Source organism: Capricornis sumatraensis, chromosome 3 (genome assembly GCF_032405125.1).
Source record: "Capricornis sumatraensis isolate serow.1 chromosome 3, serow.2, whole genome shotgun sequence".
NCBI lineage: Eukaryota > Metazoa > Chordata > Mammalia > Artiodactyla > Bovidae > Capricornis > Capricornis sumatraensis.
This window is the reverse complement of record NC_091071.1, coordinates 16,587,750-16,610,929: the sequence shown is the minus strand read 5'-3', so window position 1 is coordinate 16,610,929 and position 23,180 is coordinate 16,587,750. Positions and strand designations below refer to the sequence as shown.

Here is a 23,180-nt window from a genome sequence, read left to right as displayed (position 1 = left end):
GTGGAGCTCACAAGGCTCCACTGTCCATGGAATTCTCCAGACAAGAATACGAGAGTGCCCGCTAGAGTCGGTAGCCATTCCCTTCTCCAGGGGAATCTTCCCAACCCAGGAATTAAACCGGGGTCTCCTGCATTGAAGGAGGATTCTTTACTGTCTGAACCACTAGAGAAGCCTCTGTGTGTGTGTGTGTGTGTGTGCGCACATACGTGTGTATTTATCTATCTACCTACCTATCTTTCATCCTTCTATCCTTCTTCAAGGACTAATAAATCAAACCATTACCTGTGAGTATCTAAGGGTGGGCTTATAAGAGACTTTCATTTCTCATTTATACATGTAAGAATTGCTATAATTTTGATAACAAGTGTATACAGTAAAAAAAAAATCAATGTTCATATTTTGATTAATTCAATATTGCCAGCATTGCTCTGGGCCCTGCAGATGTTTGTGAGTCACAAACAAGACAGAATTCCTGCCCTCATGGAACTGACAGTCTGTCAGGGGAGACAACTGTTAATCAAAGAAGCACTGGACACATTTCATACATGATGTAAAGACAACTAAACAGAGAAGGGAGTGGCAAAGAATGTGGCAAGAGGAAGGGCTGCTCTAAAGTTGTTAAAGGAAGGCGGCCCTGAAGATATGGCATTCGAGTGATGAGAAGGAACCAGCTGTGCCAAGAGCTGAGAAAACAGTGTTCCCGGGACAGGAAACAAGTGCAAAGGCCCTGGGGCACACACAAGCTTGGCTGACTCAAGGAACAGTAAGGACTTTGTGGTGCTGGAGAAGACTCTTGAGAGTCCCTTGGAAATCAAACCAGTCTATCCTAAAGGAAAACAATCCTGAACATTCATTGGAAGGACAGACGCTGAAGCTGAAACTCCAATACTCTGGCAATCTGATGCAAAGAGCTGACTCACTGGAAAAGACCCTGATGCTGGGGAAAGATTGAGGGCAGGAGGAGAAGAGGGAGACAGAGAATGAGATGGTTAAATAGCATCACCAACTCAATGGACATGAGTTTGCGCAAACTCCAGAAGACAGTCAAGGACAGGGAAGCCTGGCGTGCTGCAGTCCATGGGGTCACAAAGAGTCAGACATGACTTAGCGACTGGACAAAAAAAGATACTGGAGACTGAAGTGTGGTAACAGGGGGAGATTTCAGGAGAAAGGCTCCTGTATGTCCAGGGCTGGATCCCCTAGACCGCACAGGCCACGATGAGGATGCTGACTTTTCCTTTGAGTGAGATGGGAGCCAAAGGAGGGTTTTAAACAGGGAACCACATGAGATGATTTGTGCTTTCAAAAGATCATTCTGGCTACCAGTGAAATGGGGCAAAAATAAAAAGACGTAACCTGCTAAGAGACTGTGGCAGGAATCCAGATGAAAAGTGGATGTGGCTTAGGCTGGTTTAAAATGTAAAGTGATTTCCCACGTGAAGCAGAAAGCTAGAATGATCAGGAGAACTAACGAAAATAAGCCATGGTAAAAACACTGATGACAGGCACATATTTTGCCAGGGGAGAGAGCAGGGGGGGGAAAGACAGGAGAGTATTGGAGAAAATGGCAAAGACGGGGGCCGTTTGAGAAGGGCCTCAATCACACACACTCACACACACACACACACACACACACACACACACATACACAGAGGCCCAAAAGGCCTAGCTTTTCAGCAGAAGAACCAGGCATTAAAAAGCCAGATGGCTCAGGTTCAAATCCCAGCATCCTAATTATGTGACCTTGGGCAAGTCAATTAACTCTCTAGACCTCAGTCTCCTCATCTGTAAAATGGGGATTAAATGAGCCAAGGGGTGTAAAGTTCTCAGAACAGTGCCTGGCATGTGGCAAGCACTGCAGGAAAGCCAGTCCTTGTTAGTGTCACCTAACACTAATGATTATGATTGGATTTTGCAGAGCAGGCAGGAAGTCACAGGGGAATGAGGCTGAAGTCACAATCTGGCAGAAGAGTGTGCTTAGGGAGAGAACACACATGGGCTCCAACATTGCCGTGACCCAGAACCAATCCCTCCCTCTCTGCAGCTCAGGCTCCTCATCTGTGAAATGGACAGTCAACACAGTGAGGACTCGGTGAGCATAACGGAGGGTTAGGGAGCATTACGCTCCTGCAGGTGCCCCTGGGAGGGGCCAGGAGGTTTGGGAACTGGCCACCAAGCTACCACAACCAAACCCCTCCAGCCCCGAGGGAGACCTTAAGTGCTTGAGAGGCAGCAAGTCCATGAAAACTGGTCTGCAAAACCAGCCCACTCAGCCTCCTTATAAACACTTTCATATACACAGACGGAAGGTCCTCTGGGTGGCCGCCAAGCCCTGAAAGTAAAATCACAAGGCTAGTAAACACAAAGAAACAACTTCTCTGGGGCCCTGGGTCCTCGTAAAAGAAACAGCAATAAAGCTCTGATGCCCCCAGCAGGAGGCAAGAGAAACCCACCTGCTGCTGTGTGTGGACCCACATGCCTATGCACACACATCCACACACTCCTATGTGCACCCACACGCATACCTGCCTCCCTGCCCACACTCATCCACCAGTGTGCACGCAGGCACACACACAAAACCCATGTGCACACTCTCACAGGAGCACCTGCCCATGCACATACAGCCTCACCCTCAACCAGACATGCACACACATTTACATGTGCACACAAGGAGAAGACTCTTGAGCTTCCCTTGGACTGCGAGGAGATCAAACCAGTCCATCCTAAAGGAAATCAACCCTGAATATTCATTGGAAGGACTGATGGCTGAAGCTGAAGCTCCAATAGTTTGGCCACTTGATGCAAAGAGCCGACTCATTGGAAAAGACCCTGATGCTGGGAAAGATTGAAGGCAGGAGGAGAAGGGGCAGACCGAGGATGAGATGGTTGGATGGCATCACCAACTCAATGGCCATGCATCTGAGCAAGCTCCAGGAGATAGTGAAGGACAAGGAAGCCTGGAGTGCTGCAGCCCATGGGACTGCAAACAGTCAGACATGAACTGAACACCACCACACAGGTCATGCTTCCTAGAAGTCAGATCTGGAGCAGAGGTGACCCAGAAACTCCAAGGCCTTGGGGATTGTGGGATGGGCATCACAGAGGTTGCCTAAAGGTATCGACTTCTAAGATGCAGTACAAGGTGGGGTGTAGAATGTGCACTCTATCCCTTATGACACGATCCCAACCTTTTTGGCACCAGGGACTGATTTCGTGGAAGACAATTTTTCTACGGACCAAGGGTCCAGGGGAGGGATGTTTCTGGATGATTCAAGTGCATTACATTTATTATGCCGATGCTGATCTGACAGGAGGCAGAGCTCGGGCAGTAATGAGAGTGATGGGGAGCAGTTATAAATACAGATGAAGCTTTGCTCACTCACCTGCCACTCACCTCCTGCTGTGACCCAGTCCCTAATCACAGACCAGCACCCATCCATGGCCCAAGGGGTGGGGACCCCTGGCTTATGAGATGTGAGATGTGAGTGGCTTAACGTCTCTAAGCCTCAGTTTCCTCATCTGTCAAGTAGGGTGAGAAAGTCAGCCCCTTCTTCACAAGGTTGTGGGGAGATTTCCAAGTTAATACATTCAATGTGCATGGCCCAGTGCCCAGCACATGGACCCAATCAATCAAATTTCAGTCATTTATTGGCAGCTGTATTCATAGTATTTTCTGGAGATCTCAGTTTGAGAGGTACAGTCTGAGTCGCTCAGCCCTGGCCATAGGCGGGTGTCGACTTCTAAGATGCAGTACAAGGGCCGGGTACGGAGTGTGGGAAGGAAGCAAAGGAAACAGAGGCGGCAGTCCCCACGGCCACAAGCTTGCTCAGGAGGGGAGCCCAGCCTCTTCTTGGGCCTGAGGGCACTTCGGGCCTCCTGTCACAGGCCCCTCAGTCTCACCAGCTGTCACCTGGCCAGAGCTCTCCAAGGGGACAGTATGTGCAAGATAGGAATGTCATCAGCCTCAATGGCACACACCCCCTGCCTACCCCATCTCTGCCAACACCTTGGAGGGGTTAGAATCCCAGCCCTCCAGGCTCTTAAACCTCCTGACACTGCAAGGAAACCCCAAATTCAGCCCTACCAGCAGCGGGTGTGGGTGGCCACATGTCCTGGACTTAATTTTCCCTGACCCATGCTTGCCAAGGGCTTCCCTGGTGGCTCAGTGGTAAAGAATCCTCCTGCAATGGAGGAGACATGGGTTGAATCCCTGGGTCAGGAAAATCCCCTGGAAGAGGAAATGGCAACCCACTCCAATACTTTTGCCTGGGAAATCCCATGGACAGAGGAGCCTGGTGGGCTCTAGTCCATGGGGTCACAAAAGAGTCAGACACGACTTAGTGGCTGAACAACAATAGTGCCTACCAAGGCCCTCCATATCTGTATAACATGTATACAAATATAGGACTCCAATGTATAGGACTGAACTCTTGCCTGTTTCCCGATCCCAACTCCCAGGACCAGAGCCCTCTCCTAATATCCAGGCTGTTTAAAGGGACCTGCACACCTGTTCTCTCTTGGCAGGGCTTCTTCCTGGTGGGGGGGTGGGGAGGTAGGCAGGAGGGGAAGCAGCCACGCCCTATGTTCTTGTGATAGCACAGCCTCCAGTATCCATTCTCCTGCTCCCCCACAATGATAGAACCCCTGACTTTTAGCGGAGCCCACAGTTGCTGATTAAGACCTCATTTCCCTGACTCCTTTGCAGCTATAATCAAGTTCTGGCAAAGAAAAAATGAGCCCATGTCATGGGCCAACTTCTGGGAACCCAGCTGACATGCAAGATTTGCCCGTTCTTTCTTCCCCTTCCTCTATCCTATTGCCTGGAGTACAGATGTGACAGCTGGAGCTCTAACCACCCGCTTAGACCAAGAGGGCAAAGGATGATGGAGAGGGCCCTCAAGTGCTGGGATCCTGAGGACTGTATGGAGCAGATCCACTTTGGATTCAAACCTTTATAAAAGCTATAAACACATTTCTCCACTGAAGCCAGTTGTTTGGAGTCACCTGGTGGCTTAGATGGTTAAGAATCTGCCTGCAATGCAGGAGACCCGGGGTTGATCCCTGGGTCAGGAAAATTCCCTTGGAGAAGAGAATGTCTACCCACTCCAGTATTCTTGCCTAGAGAATTCCATAGGAGCCTGGTGGGCTCAGTCCATGGGGTCACAGAGAGTTGGAAACAACTGAGCGACTAACACTTACTTACACTTTGCTGCTGCTAAGTCGCTTCAGTCGTGTCCGACTCTGTGCGACCCCACAGATGGCAGCCCACCAGGCTCCCCCGTCCCTAGGATTCTCCAGGCAAGAACACTGGAGTGGGTTGCCATTTCCTTCTCCAATTTATGAAAGTGAAAAGTGAAAGTGAAGTCGCTCAGTCGTGTCCAACTCTTAGCGACCCCATGGACTGCAGCCCACCAGGCTCCTCCGTCCATGGGATTTTCTAGGCAAGAGTACTGGAGTGGGGTGCCATTACTTCCAACTAAACGTAATCCTGACTACTCTGCTTCTTACATACGCTGCAGCCCACTCCCAGTCGTCCTATCTGAGTGTCACTGGGCTCAGAATCTCTGATATCTGGCCCTGAACATCAATGGCTCCTCTCTGAAGGGAAGGGTCCAATCAGGCTAGACCTCCCCACACCTGTGAGATGACAGAGACAGAACATCTGGCTTCCCTCCCTTCCAAGGACATCCCACACTGGGAGGCAATGCCCCCAGCACTGTCTTGCCTGACCCCAAATTCCACACACCCATTCTACCTCCCCCAAAGTCCCAGCATGCTGTAGAAGTAACGGAAGTGGAAGGATTCTCAGGACCACACGCCCACTGTGGGGAGGGAGCGTGGCAGGGGGCAAGATGAGGACCCTCCACCTGCCTCTTCCACTGCTCTGGCTGCTCAAGGAACTCAGAGCTTTGCAGCAGGATCCTGGCCCCCTGGGGCGCCCCCACCCAGGGGTGCTAACGGACAGGCTTTCCCAGGGCTGCAGGAAGTGTCCCAGAGGGCGAGGCTGGCACGCCTGAGCTGGGCCACACCTACCTTTCTCTGAAGCCGGGGCCAGGTCAATGAAGCTGCGGCATTTTTCACCTTTGGGGGGGAAAAGAAAAAAAAGGTTTTCAGAATACGAGAGGAAGTGAGAGCTTCAAGCTTCCACCTCTCCCCCTTCCAGAAGCCCCAGACTAAGCCGCCATCCAAGCATGTCTAACCCGAGCAGCCTCTTTCTCTAACCTTGATTCCCAGAAAGCCAATGCCCTGAGGAATGTGGATAGCAAAGATGCAAACTCAATGCACAACCCCCGCTGTGATGCCACTTCCTGTCACCTCCCAGCGCAATCCATCCAGCCTTATCGCTTGCACCTCCTCAAAGCCCTGTGGCCTTTTCCTCAGCCTCCACCCCATCCAGGCCCAGCAGGATGAGGGCAGAAGCCATCACTTGGCTCCCCAAGCCTCTGTCTGATCCACTCTCCACACTGCAGCTGGAGGGATATTTTCACACCATACATTATGTCACAGGCACACACGCAAGAACACACACTCCTGCTCTAAACACCATCCCCAAATCAAGCCCAGATTCCTTCACGTGGAGCCAGGACTGGCCGCCATCAGCCTCTCCATCCACACTCCATCCCTTCCTCCTCCCCTCCCAGGGTTCCCTCGTGGCTCAGATGGTTAAGAATCTGCTTGCAATGCAGGAAACCTGGGTTCGATCCCTGGGTCAGGAAAGATCCCCTGGAGAAGAGAATGGCAACCTACTCCAGTATTCTTGCCTGGAGAATTCCATGGACAGAGGAGCCTGGCAGGCCACAGTCCATGCATCACAAAGAGTCAGACACAACTGAGTGACTAACACTTTAAGAATGCATGGATTTTGAATGCATCACCTTAAACTTTCTTTGTTATATTTTTCCTCTAAAAACTAGAGAGGGAAAATTTTTACCGTCAAATTCATACGAGCAGCAAGGGCCCCGTTAAGACTATGTGGACCCTAGGCTTTCGCCTTTGGGGTCTCTTCCTCAATAAAAAATTAAACTAGAAATTATATTTTAACAAATGCATTGGTTAAAGATTAATACATTAACATTATTTCTGGTTTGCCAAAAATTTCGTTCAGGTTTTTCCATAATACCTTATGGAAACACGGGAATAAAGTTTTTGCCCAACTCAGTGTATTGAAATTTTTCTCTTTTTCTTTCATTCTACAAGAAATTAAATGAGTCAGTTCTTCACATCAGGTGGCTGAAGTATTGGAGTTTCAGCTTCCTGATCTCCTTGCAGTCCAAGGGGCTCTCAAGAATCTTCTCCAATACCAGAGTTCAAAAGCATCAATTCTTCAGCGCTCAGCTTTCTTTATAGTTCAACTCTCACATCCATACATGACTACTGGAAAAACCAGTAAGGAAAGATTGAAGGTGGGAGAAGGGAATGACAGAGGATGAAACGGTTGGATGGCATCACTGACTCAATGAACATGAGTTTGCCCAAGCTCCAGGAGTTGGTGATGGACAGGGAAGCCTGGCATGCTGCAGTCCATTGGGTCGCAGAGTCAGACACGACTGAATGACTGAATTGGCTGATACTTGAGAGCCTCAGTTCCTTGCTGGTTGTCAACTAGAGGCCACCTTAGTCACTTGCAATGCAGGCTTCTCCGTATGGTGACTTACTTCATCAAAGTCAGCAAGGACAGGTAGTAAATAGAGTCTGCTGGCAAGATGGGGATTTTTACCATCTTATAAAATGTACTCATGGAAATAAAATCTCATTATCTTTATCATGTTACACTGGTTAAATGAAAGTTAGGGACTCTGCCTACATTCAAGAGAAGAAATACATAAGGGTGAGAACTAGAAGGTAGGATAACTGGGCCATTTTGGAGTGGGTCTGCTATAGGTATTTTAATGAGTCTTATCTGGAATGACGGAAGAGTAGAATGTGGCTAAAATTCTGATTAGTATAGAAGCAGCACTTATTCATGTTACTCAGAAAAGGAGGATATTCACTCATTTTTGTCCTTTTGATTATGTTCATGTTTTTAATCTGTGCTTAGACATATGTATGGAATGGTCTTATTTTGTCTTCATCCATTATAGTAACATATGTTAGTGACATCTTTGTCATTGTCTGATTGGTATCCTGTAAAATTGTTTATAATCAGCAGGAGAATACCAAGACATGAGATCAGCAGCTAACAAGACTCGGGTCTAACTGATGGTTCAAGAGCAGCTTCTAGCTGTCAGAGGCCACGTTTCTCTTTCTCATAAGAAATAAGTTAGGACACATAATAGAGAGATAGGAAAGCTTGGAAAACAAATGAGAAGGAAAAATATACACCAAGAAGATAATAGATGATTTTCTAAATAAGCAAGACAAATTATTTTTCAATTTTTTTATTTTTATATTTTACCGAAGTATAGTTGATTTAAACTGTTGTGTTAATTTCTGCTGAACAACAAAATGATTCAGTTATCCATGCATATACTCTCTTTACAAAGTCTTTTCCAGTATGATGAATCACAGCATACTGAATATAGCTCCTTGTGCTACATAGTAGGACTTTGTTGTTTATCCATCCTATATAGATTAGTTTGCATCTTCTAATCCCAAATTCCCGCTCCTTCCCTCCCCTACCCCCTCCACTTCTTGACAACCACAAATTTGTTCTTGATGTCTGTGTGTCTGTTTCTGTTTTGTAGATAAGTTCAATTTATGGCAAGACCAAATATTAAAGTCACATCTTTAATCAAAAAACAGATAAAAGAAAATATTTTTATGGACTTTGGTTCTGACCGTGTACCTTGAAATCCTGCTGAATTCATTTATTCCAGTAGTTTTTAGTGGATCCTTATAAAGTACAATATACAAGAATGTATATATACATGTATATAGACGATGCCATGGACAGAGGAGTTTGGCAGGCTACAGTCCATGAGGTCACCAAGAATCGGACATAGTGGAGCACACACATCGATATTCCTTTCATAGATGTTCCTTATCAACTGGCAGAGCGCCCTTCTATCCCTAGTTTGTTGAGTAGCTTTATTGTAAAAGTATGTTTGCTTTCTTTTTAATCCTTTTATAGCCTGTAATGTAGTTCTGAGAATCCCTATTTTAGAGACAAGCAAACTGAGGTGCTGAACTTCCAGTGACTTGCTCAAGACCACATAGGCAGTAAGTGACACATTCAGCCCAGGTCCATAGGATCCAAACTCCATGCCCTAAAGTTTTTCCAGCTATCTATTCCCATTTGCAGAGTTTCGGGGTCCTGAAAGCAACTCTCTGAGAACATACCTCCACATACATGGGGAAAATCCTCTAGGGCCTAAATAAAATGACTCTCATGCTTCCATTTCCAACTATGTGGACAAGACCAAACAGAAGATGTTTGACAGAGATGGTCAAAATTGGCCCACACTGACTGTGCAGGGCAAAGCTGAGGTTTAAGGAAAAATAATAGTGATGACGTAGAAAGCCTGGATATATCAATGGTCAACAAGTCTAATGACAAAAATCCAAACTCAGAAGAGATTTTTTTGGCTCTAAACCTTTAGTTCCATGATAAAAGTTAGCTAACCATTTGTGAGAAAGGTATCAAACTAACATATTGGCTAATTGCTTTTAGAAGTAGTTCTTAAAACATTAACGCTTTTTACAATCATTATTAAGTCTATATGTGGAACAAGGGATCTCGTTTGGGTATAAAACTGAAGACAAGTGTGCTTATCTGTTGGCACTGAGGCTTGTCAATTAGATCATGGAGCTGTGGCCTGTTACTGCCACCTAAGGGCCGCATACCTTCCTTGAACCACGGAAGCAGAAAGCTGGTGCCGATGGTGGTTTAGTCGCTCAGTCATGTTTGACTCTTGCAGCCCACCAGACTCCTCTGTCCATGGGACCTTGTTTCCGGGCACAGGTTCCAGGACGCATAGGCTTCAGTTGTGGCTTAATCTCCCCGAGGCATGTGGGGGCTTCCTAGACCAGGGATTGAACCAGGCAAGAAATACTGGAATGGGTTGCCATCTTCCTCTCCAGGGGATCTTCCTGACCAAGGGATCGAAATTGGGTCTCCTGCACTACAGTGAAGTTCTGTTCAGTTGAGTCGCTCAGGCGTGTCCAACTCTTTACAGCCCCATAGACTGCAGCACACCAGGCCTCCCTGTCCATCACCAACTCCCGGAGCTTGCTCAAACTCACGTCCATTGAGTCGATGATACCATCCAACCATCTCAGCCTCTGTCATTCCCTTCACCTCCTGCTGTCAATCTTTCCCAGCATCAGGGTCTTTTCCAATGAGTCAGTTCTTCCCATCAGGTGGCCAAAGTATTGGAGTTTCATCTTCAGCATCAGTCCTTCCAATGAAAATTCAGGACTGATTTCCTCTAGGATTGGCTGGTTTGATCTCCCTGCAGTCCAAGGGACTCTCAAGAGTCTTCTCCAACACCACAGTTCAAAAGCATCAATTCTTCAGTGCTCAGCTTTCTTTGTAGTCCAACTCTCACATTCATACATGACGACTGGAAAAACCATAGCTTTGACTAGATGGACCTTTGTCGGCAAAGTAATGTCTCTGCTTTTTAATAAGCTGTCTAGGTTGATTATAGCTTTTCTTCCAAGGAGCAAGTGTTTTTTAATTTCATGGCTGCAGTCATTATCAGCAGTGATTTTGGAGACCCCAAAAATGAAGTCTGTCACTGTTTCCATTGTTTCCCCATCTATTTGCCATGAGATAAGGGGACCGGATGCCATGATCTTAGTTTTTTGGATGTTGAGTTTTAAGCCAGCTTTTTCACTCTCCTCTTTCACTTTCATCAAGAGGCTCTTTAATTCTTCTTCACTTTCTGCCATGAGGGTAGTGTCATCTGCATATCTGAGGTGATTGATATTTCTCCCAGCAATCTCGATTCCAGCTTGTGCTTCATCCAGCCCGGCATTTCACAAGATGTACTCTGCATTGTAGACAGAGTCTTTATCAATTGAGCCACCAGGGAAGCCAGGAAGGATCCTAAAGGTCACCTAGTGTAAGTGGTTCTCAGCCCTGGACAGACATTCTGATGTAATTGGTCAGCAGGAGGCCTAAACATCAGTGGGTTTTCAAAGCCCCCACGTGGTTCTAGTCAGACAACCAGGGTAAGATTCACACTCTAATCTGATCTGTAAAAACATCTATTTTTGAAGCTTTCCTGGTGGTCCAGTGGTTAAGAATCTGTCTGCTAATGCAAGGAACATTGGTTCAATCCCTGATCTAGGAAGACCTCACATGCCTCGAGAAAATTAAGCCACAACTTAAGCCTATGCATCCTGGAGCCCGTGCTTCGAAACAAGAGAAGCCACAGCAATGAGAAGCCCGTGCACCACATGGAAGAAAAGCCCCCGCTCGCAACAACTAGAGAAAGCCAGCACACATTAACGAAGACCCAGCACAGCCAAAAATAAACATATATTCATTTTATATTTTAAAAATAAATATATCTTATTTTAAATATATATGTTTAAATAAAAATATCGATTTTCAGCATTAGAAAAGAAATAGTAAGTCATTTTAGTGGTGGTTGGTGCTATCGCAGTGGACACTCCTTCAAGCAGCAGTGTTTATGGGGCAGGAGAGCAGGATGGCCAAGGCCTGAGCTCTGGAATCAGTAGAAAGTGAAGTCGCTCAGTCGTGCCCGGCTCTTTGGGACCCCATGGAGAGCAGCCTGCACCAAGCTCCTCTGTCCATGGGATTTTCCAAGCAAGAGTACTGGAGTGGGTTGCCATTGCCTTCTTCAGGGAATCTTCCCGACCCAAGGATTGAACCCAGGTCTCCCGCATTGTAGAAAGATGCTGAATCAGTAAGGCTGGGCCCAAATCCTGACTCCATCACTTCCTGTCACATGAGTTCCCAGTCTTTCTGGACCTTGAGTTCCCAGTCTGTAGAACAGGCACAGATCTGTAGGGGTGTTAGAAAGGCTCAACATGGGCAAAGAACTTAGGATGCCTGGAACAGAGTGAGAGCTTAGGGACTTCCCTGGTGGCCCAGTGGCTGAGACTCCACACTCCCAATGCAGGGGGCCCGGGTTCGATCCCTGGTCGGGGAAATAGATCCCACATGCTGTAACCAAGAGTTTGCATGCTGCAACTAAAAAAGATCCTACGTGCTGCAACTAAAGATTCCACATGACGCAACTAAGACCTGGCACAGCCAAACAAATACATAAATGAGATGCTTTTTTAAGAAAAAAAGAGTAGGAGCTTAGGAGATGGTGACTGTCGTCATTGTCACCTTCCACACAGGGGTCAGAGAAGCCATGGGACTTCGTGAAAGATAAGACTGCCCTGTGGCCCACCCCCATGGAGCTGGTGGCACGTGGCCACGGAGCCAGACCTGCCTGGGTTCCAGCCTGGCTTCATCGCTTACTAGACGTGCTACATCAACATGAACCTTTTGGTGCCTCAGTTTCCCTACCTAGAAAAATGACCATCACGAATGCTAGTGTTTCTATAGTGCTTATTACAGGGTGGATCTGTAGGGTTCAGTGCCAACACCAGCTGGCAAGGCAAGGACCGCTCAGCAGCCAGGAGTCCAGCTAAGTGGTAGTTACAGGGATAAAGGGGCCCCCTATGGCCCCACGCCTTCCACTGTTCCCCTCAAACCCATGGACACTGCCTGCTAGCTGCCTCATTTGTGCCCCCTTGAAGATGCCCTTTGGCCCATCATTCCCTCCACCTCTGATCCCCTCTGACCTCCTTCTTCCAGAAGAAGACCGGAGGTTCTCCCAAAGTCCTGAAAACTTCACAGCACCCCAGGGCTGGGAGGGAACCTGCATTATGTGAAGTCTGAATTTCCTACTATCCCAGAAAATTGATATTCAGTCCCATGAGGACCAGAGAAATAAACTCACGGGAAGCACTTCGCCTGTAAGAAGTGACTCAGACCCACTGTAGCCTCAAAGGGAAACATCCTGCACGAGGATCTTCATCCTTGCCTCTTGCTCCAAGGTCAACGGATGGGACTTGGAACCCAGCCCCAACGCAAGGGCAGTCAATTCATGAGCTCTCAATACCCAGGAATGACTGGGGAAGCCTGTGTGGACTGGGTAACCTAGAGGGTGTGTGCTCTGTCTAAAAGAATATGAATTAACATCCTGGCCATCTGGACTGGTCAGGGTCCCGGCAGGAAACAGATGGCACCCTGGAAGGGGCTCGCCGCAGACTGCTGAGCGAAGGGTCTATTCACAGACACGGGGACAGGGATGAGGGGCCAGCAATGTGGGGAGCCCTCAGCTCCAGCCTGAAGGGGCTGAGAAGGGAAAGGAGGCTGCGAGAGGTGAAGCCACAGAGAAGGACATGCCCCTTGGAGCTTAGCCGCGCCCAAACAGGTATCAGAACCAGAAACTCTGGGGTAGGACCCGAGAAGCTGCGTTTCTGACAAATTCCCAGGGGCTGCTGATGCTGCTGATCTGGGGACCACACAGTCCTTAGAGGAATGTGGTCACTGTCAAACCTCAACAGGGTGAGAACTAGGCAGGGGAGGAGGACCATCCCAACTTTTTTAAAACTGGATTTATCTTCATTTTTTGGCCACACTGGCTCTTCACTGCCGCACTGAGGTTCCTCTAGCTGTGGCGAGCAGGGGCTACTCTGCAATACGGTGCACGGGCTTCTCCTTGCGGTGGCTTCTCCAGCTGCCGATCACCGGCTCTACAGCGAGTGGGCTTTGGTAGTTGTGGCGCACAGGTTTTGTTGCCTTGCGGCATGTGGGATCTTCCCGGACCAGTGATCAAACTCATGTCCCTGCACTGGCAGGCAGATTCTGGACCAACAGGGAAGTCTCAACCCCAGCTTTCTCCCCCTCCTGCCCTCTGATTTCCTGCCGATGCCTCCCGCTGGCTGGAACCAAAGAGAAAGAAGAGGACGCAGGAGTCTGGACACTGCACTTGAGTAGGGCAGTCTCTCACCGCACAGGGGGCAGAGGACAGACATGGAGGGGTGAACAGTGAATGACCAGTATGCCACCCTACCCAAGGTGGCCCTCACCCCTCCTTAGCCATCACCCTCATCCCCTCACCCTGCATGCTTCTCTTTCATAATCTTATCACAATCTCCATCTAAAATGATCTTGTGTATGCATGTGGTCATATGTTTATTGTCTGGGTTCTCTACGGGATGCGTGTGGACTTTTCCTCTACATGGGTTATATATACACATAGATATGCCTGGGCTGTGGGCTTGACCACATTCTGGACCATTCTGAAAACAATTCAACAGTGCAGATGAAATCACTCGCTCTCTCTCTCTCTCTCTCTCCTTCTCTCTCTCTCTCTCTTTCTGTCGCAATCCTAGGAATCCAAATCACAACCAGCAGTGATACTTGAGGATGTTTGGATTAATTTTGATCCCTAAAAATATTCTTCTCTTTGGTTCCCAATACCAGTGTGTGATATTCATGCAGTTATATTCAGTGAACATTCATTGAGCACCTACTATGTGTCAGGCACCACTCAAGGTGCTAGGGACACAGCAGTGAACCCGGAGGCAAGTGCCCGCCCTCATGGAGCCGCTGATCTAATGTTAAAGTGTATGTGTCGAGCGCTCAGAATCCTTGCACCAAAAGAGGATGTGTCCCAGCTCATCTGAACAGTATTAGATGCGTATATTCAAACAAAACTAAGTCAGAGGGATACACACACTCCTATGTTCATTGCAGCACTATTCACAATAGCCAAGGCACGTTGCTGCTACTGCTGCTGCTGCTGCTGCTGCTGCTGCTGCTAAGTCACTCCAGTCATGTTTCACTCTGTGCGTCCCCATAGACAGCAGCCCACCAGGCTCCCCCGTCCCTGGGATTCTCCAGGCAAGAACACTGGAGTGGGTTGCCACTTCCTTCTCCAATGCATGAAAGTGAAAAGTGAAAGTGAAGTCGCTCAGTCAAGTCCGACCCTCAGTGACCCCATGGACTTCAGCCTACCAGGCTCCTCCGTCCATGGGATTTTCCAGGCAAGAGTATTGGAGTCTGGTGCCGTTGCCTTCTCTGAGCCAAGGCATGCAAACAACCTAAATGTCAGTCGACAGATGAACGGATAAAGAAGTGTTGCATATATACAATGGATACCACTCAGCCACAAGAAAGAAGGCAATAACGCCATGTGCAGCAGCATGGATGCAACCGGAGACTGTCATACTGTGTGAAGAAAGAAAGAAAGACGAGTACCATAGATCCCTTATACATGGAATTTACAATATGACGCAAACGAACGTATCTATGAAGCAGAAAGAGACTTGTGGACATAAAGAGCAAACTGGCAGGGCTCAGGGGCAGGGGCTTGGGGGAGGGCAGGAGTGGGAGGCTGGGGTTAGCAGGTGTAAGCTATTATATGTAGAATGGATAAACAGCAAGGTTCCACTGTGCACCACAGACAGCCATATTCAACATCCTGTGACAAACCATAATGGAAAAGAATATAAAAAGAATCTACATTCATATGTGTGTGTGTGTATAACTAAATCTCCTTGCGGTACAGCAGAAATTAATACAACAGTGTAAAATCAACAATATGAAAATTAAAATTAGTAAATAAACAGTGCCCAGATAGCGTCTCTGAGACAAGCGGAAGCTCCGTGACCACGCATCTCATTTGCTGCTGTGTCCTCATAGCCTGTACAGTAACAGGTGCTCCGGACATGACGTGGTGATGGAATGAGTAAATGAACAGCATTTCACAAATGGCCTTTGCCAAGGATTACACCATATGGGGGCAGCTCTACGGAATCCTACGGATGTGGCCATCACACCTGCAGGTCAAGGTGAGACAAGAAACTGAGCTCTAGAGCATCTCAGGGTCCACCTGAGAGGAAAGAGGCAATCAGAGAGGCATTCCAGCCTCACAGCTGCCAAGACACAGAGGGCTTGGAGCCCGGAGATCAGCCTGGAGGTGATATTTTGGATGGCCACCTTTCACCTCCTTTTCTGCTGCTTGTTGCCTGGTAGGTCAGATTTACAACCTCCCTTTTCCCACCTCTCAATCTCAACATCTTCTCTCCCTCCATTTGCCCATATTTGACCCATCCCTAGCCTTCAAGTTCACCGGCTCCCCCACCACAAATCAAGTATTATCCACCAACCACCTGCCCCACCCTGAAGGGATGTCTCCCTGAATTTCCAGTGTTTCACCTCCCAAGACACTGTCCCCTTCTACTTCAGGCACAGCTTGGCCCCTATGGCACTGTCAATAGCAGATCTATCCACCATCAGGTAGAAGCTAGAGGACCCAGTGACCCAAGAAGAGTCCAGGGCAAGCAGCATGCTAAGAACTTGGCACACGTCACAACTGTATGAAGTCAGTATTCATCCCCACTTTACAGATGAGGAAACTGAGGCTCACACAAGCAAAGTGACCTACCCAAGGTTACACAGCCAGGGAGCAGGAGAACTGGGAGCTGGACCCAGGTCTGTATCTTTCCAAAGTGCTTTCCATTGTGAAAGAGACTGACTTGTACAGAGGAGGTGGGGACCAAGGGCAGACTAGCTTGTTTGGACTCCAGCAATTCAACACTGTCTCTGAAATACACTGTTTAACCATCATAATGTGGGGAGTTCCTATCCTTTGCAAAAGCAGAGAGGCTAGTATGAGAGTCCCATGTCCCCATCCCAGCTTGGAAACTATCGCCCCATGATCAGTCTTTTCTCTCTGCACCCACCACCCCCACCACTAGTGGAGCTGCCGTTGTGGTTCAATCGGTAAGTCGTGTCCAGCTCTGGGCAACCCCATGAACTGCAGCACGCCAGGCCTCCCTGTCCTTCACTATGCTCTGGAGTTTGCTCCAACTCAGGTCCATTGAGTTGATGATGCCATTCAACCATCACATCCTCTGTCATCCCCTTCTCCTCCTGCTCTCAATCTTTCCCACCATCAGGGTCTTTTCAGAGTTGGCTTTTCACATCAGGTGGCCAAAGTATTGGAGTTTCAGCTTCAGCATCAGTCCTTCCAATGAATATTCAGGGTTGATTTCCTTTAGGATTCACTGGCTTGATCTCCTTGCTGTCCAAGGGACTCTCAAGAGTCTTCTCCAGCACCACAATTCAAAAGCATCAATTCTTTGGCACTCAGCCTTCTTTATGGTCCAATTCTCACAGCTGTACTTGACTACTAGTGGGGTTATCTTGAAACAAATCCTAAATGTCTCTTTGAAAGGTTTGCTTCCTTGCTCAGAAAAGACAAATGGAAAGGCATTTCTTCTTAAACCCTGTGGCGTCACCCTACTGGGGCTGTTGACTTTTAGCATTACAGGAATAAAATACGCAACCCAAGAGGTCCTGACCTGCTCTAGCTGTTGACTGCTCCTGACCCACTGTCTGTGGGACCTGGCTGAGCTAAGGGTGAGGGTGGCTCAGAAATTGCCCTCAACACAACATCTTCAGTTTGTCAGCTGGTGCTCTGATCCTGCCACCAAGGGGAGCGCCTGGCACAGATTCTCAGCAGAAACAGTAGAAACGAGGCTTCCAAGAATCCACCCCAGAGACAATCGGTGGGTCAGAGCCACCTCCTCTCTGACTCACCACGCACGCATGATTCCAGGAATCTTACCCCAAGGTCCCTCCTCCAGGTCTGATCTTCTTGAGAAAGAAGCTCATGGTGGAGGCGGCCAGGGGAGGCGGGTGCCCTGCCCATGGGGGCCAGGCAGGCTGTGCTCCCCACTGAAAAGCCTGCACTCTGACTTCACAGGAGTTCAAAACCCAGCTCTGCCACCTGCCAGCTGTGGGAACACTGGGGGAACAATGGTTTTCATTTATTTGGTTGGGTTTTTTGGCCAGGAAAAGGCCTCATGGTGTTGCTAAAGGGCTAAACGAGGTAACAGGTATAAAACAAGATGTCTTCAGTTAGGATTTAAATCAGGCAACACCTGCGAGGGATCAGCCTGATGCATCAACACCCACATCCCTCTGTCATTCATCACAGCTCCCAGGGCGCCCTCTGAGAAAGGTAAACGGAGGTGTCTGGGTTCCAAAACCGTAAGACGTGAGTTCACATCCCTCCTCTGCCTCTTCCTGGCCCCGTGACCTCAGGAAGTGGCTTCATCGGTCTGAGCCTTTGCCTCAGCTGCCAGATGAAAGTCCTTTGGGATCTGCCCTCTAGGCTTGCCAAAAAGGATGAAAACAGAAGGGAGTGCGAGAAGATGCCTGCCCCATGCTTGAAGTGCTATTTTTGATTCGGTCCCTGGATCCCAAGTTAGAGTCACACTGCGCTCCTCCAAAGGAGAGAGAACCTGGACATCTTCTCAAGCCAGAAGCAGGAGGCTGTAATGGTGCCGCCTCAGCCCGAGCAGGTGAGGGGAGCCTGGCAGGGCCACGAGCACAATCCAAGGGAGGTGGTGAGAGGCAGATGCCCAAGGCTGGCAGAAGGCGTGAGGAGCCTTGAGGGTCAGCCAAGTCACCCTTGGCATGAACACGCAGGCACCAGATCTGCTTGGCAGCAGGAAGATGAGCAGCAAGAGGAAGGGGCTCTGGGGGCGGTCCCAGAGTCCTTGGCTGGGTCCCCAGATCCTGGTCTGAGGATCGTGACTTAATTCCATGTTCCACCTGATGGTGAAGGCGAGGTTTCAGGGACTTGCAGGGTAGGGAGAGGGCATCTGGAGGGAGCCCCATGGGTGAGGGGCCAGGTCCAATCTGCTTTACAAACTACCACCCCCATTGTACAGATGAAGAAACTGAGGCACAGACAGACTGAGTAACTTGTCTTTGACTTGCTGGGAGAGCAGAGGAAAACAGTCCTGGACCCCCAACAAATGTGGCCAAAGAGAAATGATTTTAACTGGCAAGCGTGAAAATTCACACACCTTCGCTGGGCTGGATTCAAGGCATTCAGCACCAAGAGCAGAAAGTAAAGAAACATGCCAGCAGATTCTAAGTGAAGCTTCTCCTCTCGCTCTCCACGCTGGCAGCAGAGCCTTGGCAAGCCCTTCCTTGGAATTCTCTGGAGGCCTCTGCCAGTTCAACTGACAGGGCAGCAGATGGCATACACTTATCTGCTGATGATATTTTGATTTATTTATCTCTTACAGATGGTACCAGGCCTTGATTTCTGGCAGGAGTTCAAAATATGGGTCAACTTTCTGGGGATAATCGTTTCTCCAAGTGGATGAAATACTGGAAACTAAAATCCTGCCTGGCATCACAACTGTGTCACCCTGACCCCCAGACACACCTTGCTCGGGCACCTGAGGCCATTAAAAATGGAAGGCAAGAATTTGTTCTGAAGAGCTGTACAGCCAGAAGAACCTAATTGCTTATTTCAGATGAACACCACAGTGGTTAAATGCAAGAGCTATGAACTCAAGGACTTCCCTGGTGGCTCAGATGGTTAAGGAATGCCTGCAGTTGGATCAGGAAGATCCCCTAGAGAAGGGAATAGCTACTCACTCCAGTATTCTTGCCTGGAGAATTCCATGGACAGAGGAGCCTGATGGGCTACAGTCCATGGAGTCGCAAAAGGTTGGACACAATTGAGCGACAAACACTTGAACTCATAGAGCCCCTGCTACTTACAAACTCTGAGACCCAGCCCAGACTCTCTGGGCCTTAGTTTCCTCATCTGTAAAATGGGTGTAACTGTCATCTCCACCACATAAGCTGTGACAGAATCTGCTAGCTACCCATCCAAAAAATGTGCCACCCCTTTTATAGTGTGGAGTTATTGCTACAGAGTGGCTGCCCCACCAGGCACAATATTTCCCAGCACCCCTACATCCTGCTGGGGTCATGTGACTGGTTCTCACCTATAAAATGTGAGGGCAAGTGACGCATGGCACTTCCTGAGGGGGGCGTTTATGAAATGGGCGTGCCTTTTCTTTCCTCTTCAGCCCAGATGCAAAGGGCTCTGAGGCCCTAGGAAATGGTGGAGGCACAACATGGAAGTTGCCAGATCCCCAAATCCCTGTGTGGAGGAGAGCTGGCACCCACCAGCATCAGCTGTGTTCCATGAGCTACTGTGTCAGTCCCCTGCCATCTCAGGGGTCTATTTGTTACAGCAGCTGTTACTGCCTTATACATAGTTCAGGATCCAATGAAAACATACATGCAAGACAGCTGGTGCATGACAAGAACTCAGCAAGTGTTCCCAATTATTATTACTGTCCTCTTTCAAGGGAGCTTGATAAATAAAGGATATTGTGGTGTTTTTATGTCACCCCATATGCTGGGTTTGGTTAAAGCAAAGCTGCTTTTCTCAATACCTCAGTCTTATTTCTGCCCTTTTGTTTAATACTGTCGAATATTTTTCAGCCTCTGTTCTATCTCACTCCTCAAAACGATGTTCTGAGAGAGAAATTAAGGAGAGAGTAGGTATAGTTTTCCTGTGGTACCCTGTGGCTGACACACACAGACGTTATGGCTCACAATCATTTGTATGAATATCCCCCCTTTTCTCCTCTGCTCCCTCAGCCCAGAAGTCTCCACCTTGGCTGGGGATGGGAGGAGGGACTTGGGGCCATAGAGCCCACCATGCTCAGTTTCAAGACATGGATACGAAAGCCCAGGGAGGGCTCGTGATTTGCTTATGACCTTGTCATCAGGTGGATACTGAGCTGAAGCTGGAACTTGAGTCCTATGTCTTCTAACCCAGAAGAAGGTATGAGAGGCCAGGGGCCTCACTGTCTGTGGCTACAGAAAGTAACAGTTGCCAACCCTTAAAATCAACACATATGAGGTGCAAAAGTAAAAGAACTTTTTTTACTTTCACAAAAGTAAAAGTGAACTTGCTCAGTCGTGTCCGACTCTTTGCAACCCCATGGACTGTAGCCTGCCAGGTTCCATCCATGGGATTTTCCAGGCAAGAATATTGGAGTGGGTTGCTATATCATTCTCCAGGGGATCTTCCCAACCCAGGGATCAAAAGCAGGTCTCCCACACTGCCGGCAGACTCTTTACCGTCTGAGCGTTAGATGCCAGGCATTGTTCTAAATCTCCATAAGCACTACCTTGTCTAATTCTCATAACAACCATAAGAAGGAGACACTATAACTGTTTCCATTTACCAGATGAAGAAACTGAGGCCCAGTGAGGTTAAGTATCTTACCCAAACCCACAAAGATAGTAAGTGGTTGGATCCAGGATCCCACCCAGGGAATCTAATTTCAGAGGCCTCACTTTTTTCTTTTTAATTTGGCCACACCACACTGCTTAGGGGATCTTAGTTCCCCAACCAGGGATAGAACCTGCACCCTGAGCTGTGGAAGTACTGAGCCCTAACCGCTGGACTGCCAAAGAAGTCCCTGAGGCCTCAGTTTTAATCATGTTTGGAGGGATGGAACTTGTAGGAAGCAGTTGATTTTTTTTTTTTTCTGCTTGACTTTAGGACCAGAACTAAATGCAGTGAGCCCAAGGAGCAGCCCTACCTAACACAACCAAAGAAGAGTCCAGCCACAGAAAAAGTCCCTCCCCGGTGGCATTAAACTTCCCAGGAGTGAGAGATTTCCCTGGTGGTCCAGTGGTTAGGACCCTACACTTCCACTGTAGGGGGCCATGGTTCGATTCCTGGTCAGGGAACTAAGATCCGCCAAAACAAAACAAAACAAAAACGAACAGGCCAAAAAGCCCTCAGATTTCCAGGAGCTGAGAGGATGTAAGAAAAGGTTGGATTCCCACATGGAGATGGAGCCAGGAGATTCAAGCAGCCAGTGGGGTATCAGACTGGGCGGTGCTGCCTCACGTCCCACAGGTGGTTCATGATGGGAGCTGTGACACTGAATAACACTGTCACATCACGAGAAGTGATTTTCCCTTCCAACACTTCAAGATTACTTCCAGAAAAAAAATCAGTTTTGTGCTAGCCTGTCCTAAACATGGCTCTAACACTTGTAATCTTCTGTTTCAAAAAAAGAGAAACAGCAAAAATGCCAGTTAGAATCTGACTGCATTGTTTTCTTGTACGCACACACATACACACACACGCACGTATATATTTCTTCTATTTTTGGCAAGCCATGCTGACTTTCTATTTCCAATTGGAATTGAAAGCTCTCCTTTTAAATTCATTTATGTAAGGAAAATGTGAGACAATATGCAGCATAAAAAAAATCATAGTAGAACAGGAGTATGTGACTAAGAACAAATTCAAAAAGGTGTTAAAAGAAGAACTGGAGTCTGGCAAACCCTGGGATAAAAGCATTCTGTGCTTCTAGGTCCACTCCACGCTCAGAGCTTGCAGGGCTGCCATCCTGCACAAGGCTGGGAGGACCATCCACACGATAGTTAATACAAATGAGATTCCCTGGAGTCCTGCAGTGCACAGCCTGTATGGCTGTACACAGCAGCCATGGATATTTTTAGAGTAACACATACCCCCAAACACAGGACAAAAGAGAATTAATCTGCTATTCAGCTGGACTGAAATTGGCAGTCAAAGTTCCTCACTCCAAATTATGGCAATCTTTGATCTTCCCACCATGTACCCACCCCCCCACCGTGCTCACGGGCCACCAGGCTGCCCAAGCATTTCTGGCACCCAATCCATCCTCAGGGATGAAGGGAAAAACCAGAACCCAGGGCATGGGATTCTCCTGAGGGGAGGCAGCAGGAAGATAAATGGCAAGCGAGCTGCACACGCAACTACAAAGGCAGCGGAAAGACATCCTCAGACGTGAAGGCACTTGGAGAATAGAGTGTCCATGAACCACTCTGGGAAAAGCTAGTTGACACTGAAATTTAGCTCACCCGGGAATGAACCAAAGTCAACTCAAGAATGGAGAAGTCACAGTAAAATCAGCAAGGCAAAGAAGGCGCTGTGGAAAATCCTTCAAGAGATGGGAATACCAGACCACCTGACCTGCCTCCTGAGAAATCTGTATGCAGGTCACGAAGCAACAGTTAGAACTGGACATGGAACAACAGACTGGTTCCAAATTGGGAAAGGAGTACATCAAGGCTGTATATTGTCACCCTGCTTATTTAACTTATATGCAGAGTACATCATGCAAAATACTGGGCTGGATGAAGCACAAGCTGGAATCAAGATTGCCGGGAGAAATATCAACAACCTCAGATATGCAGATGACACCACCGTTATGGCAGAAAGCAAAGAGGAACTAAAGAGCCTCTTGATGAAAGTGAAAGAGGAGAGTGAAAAAGTTAGCTTAAAACTCAACATTCAAAAAACTAAGATAATGGCATCCAGTCCCATCACTTCATGGCAAATAGATGGGGAAACAATGGAAACAATGAG

At 48.1% G+C, this 23,180-nt stretch overlaps 1 protein-coding gene and 1 non-coding gene across 4 annotated transcripts in view; one reads left to right on the top strand and one right to left on the bottom strand.

Moving 5' to 3' along the window:
- GSG1L (GSG1 like) overlaps positions 1–23,180 on the bottom strand; it is a 252,677-nt gene that overhangs the window by 156,258 nt on the left and 73,239 nt on the right. For all 3 annotated transcript variants that reach the window (XM_068969307.1, XM_068969308.1, XM_068969309.1), the window contains exon 2: positions 6,034–6,081. In XM_068969307.1, coding sequence (XP_068825408.1) covers positions 6,034–6,081 — 48 coding nt within the window. The remainder of the gene's footprint in view (positions 1–6,033; positions 6,082–23,180) is intronic.
- TRNAG-UCC (transfer RNA glycine (anticodon UCC)) lies at positions 21,433–21,505 on the top strand. Its single transcript has one exon. It is a non-coding gene; the product is annotated as a tRNA-Gly (tRNA).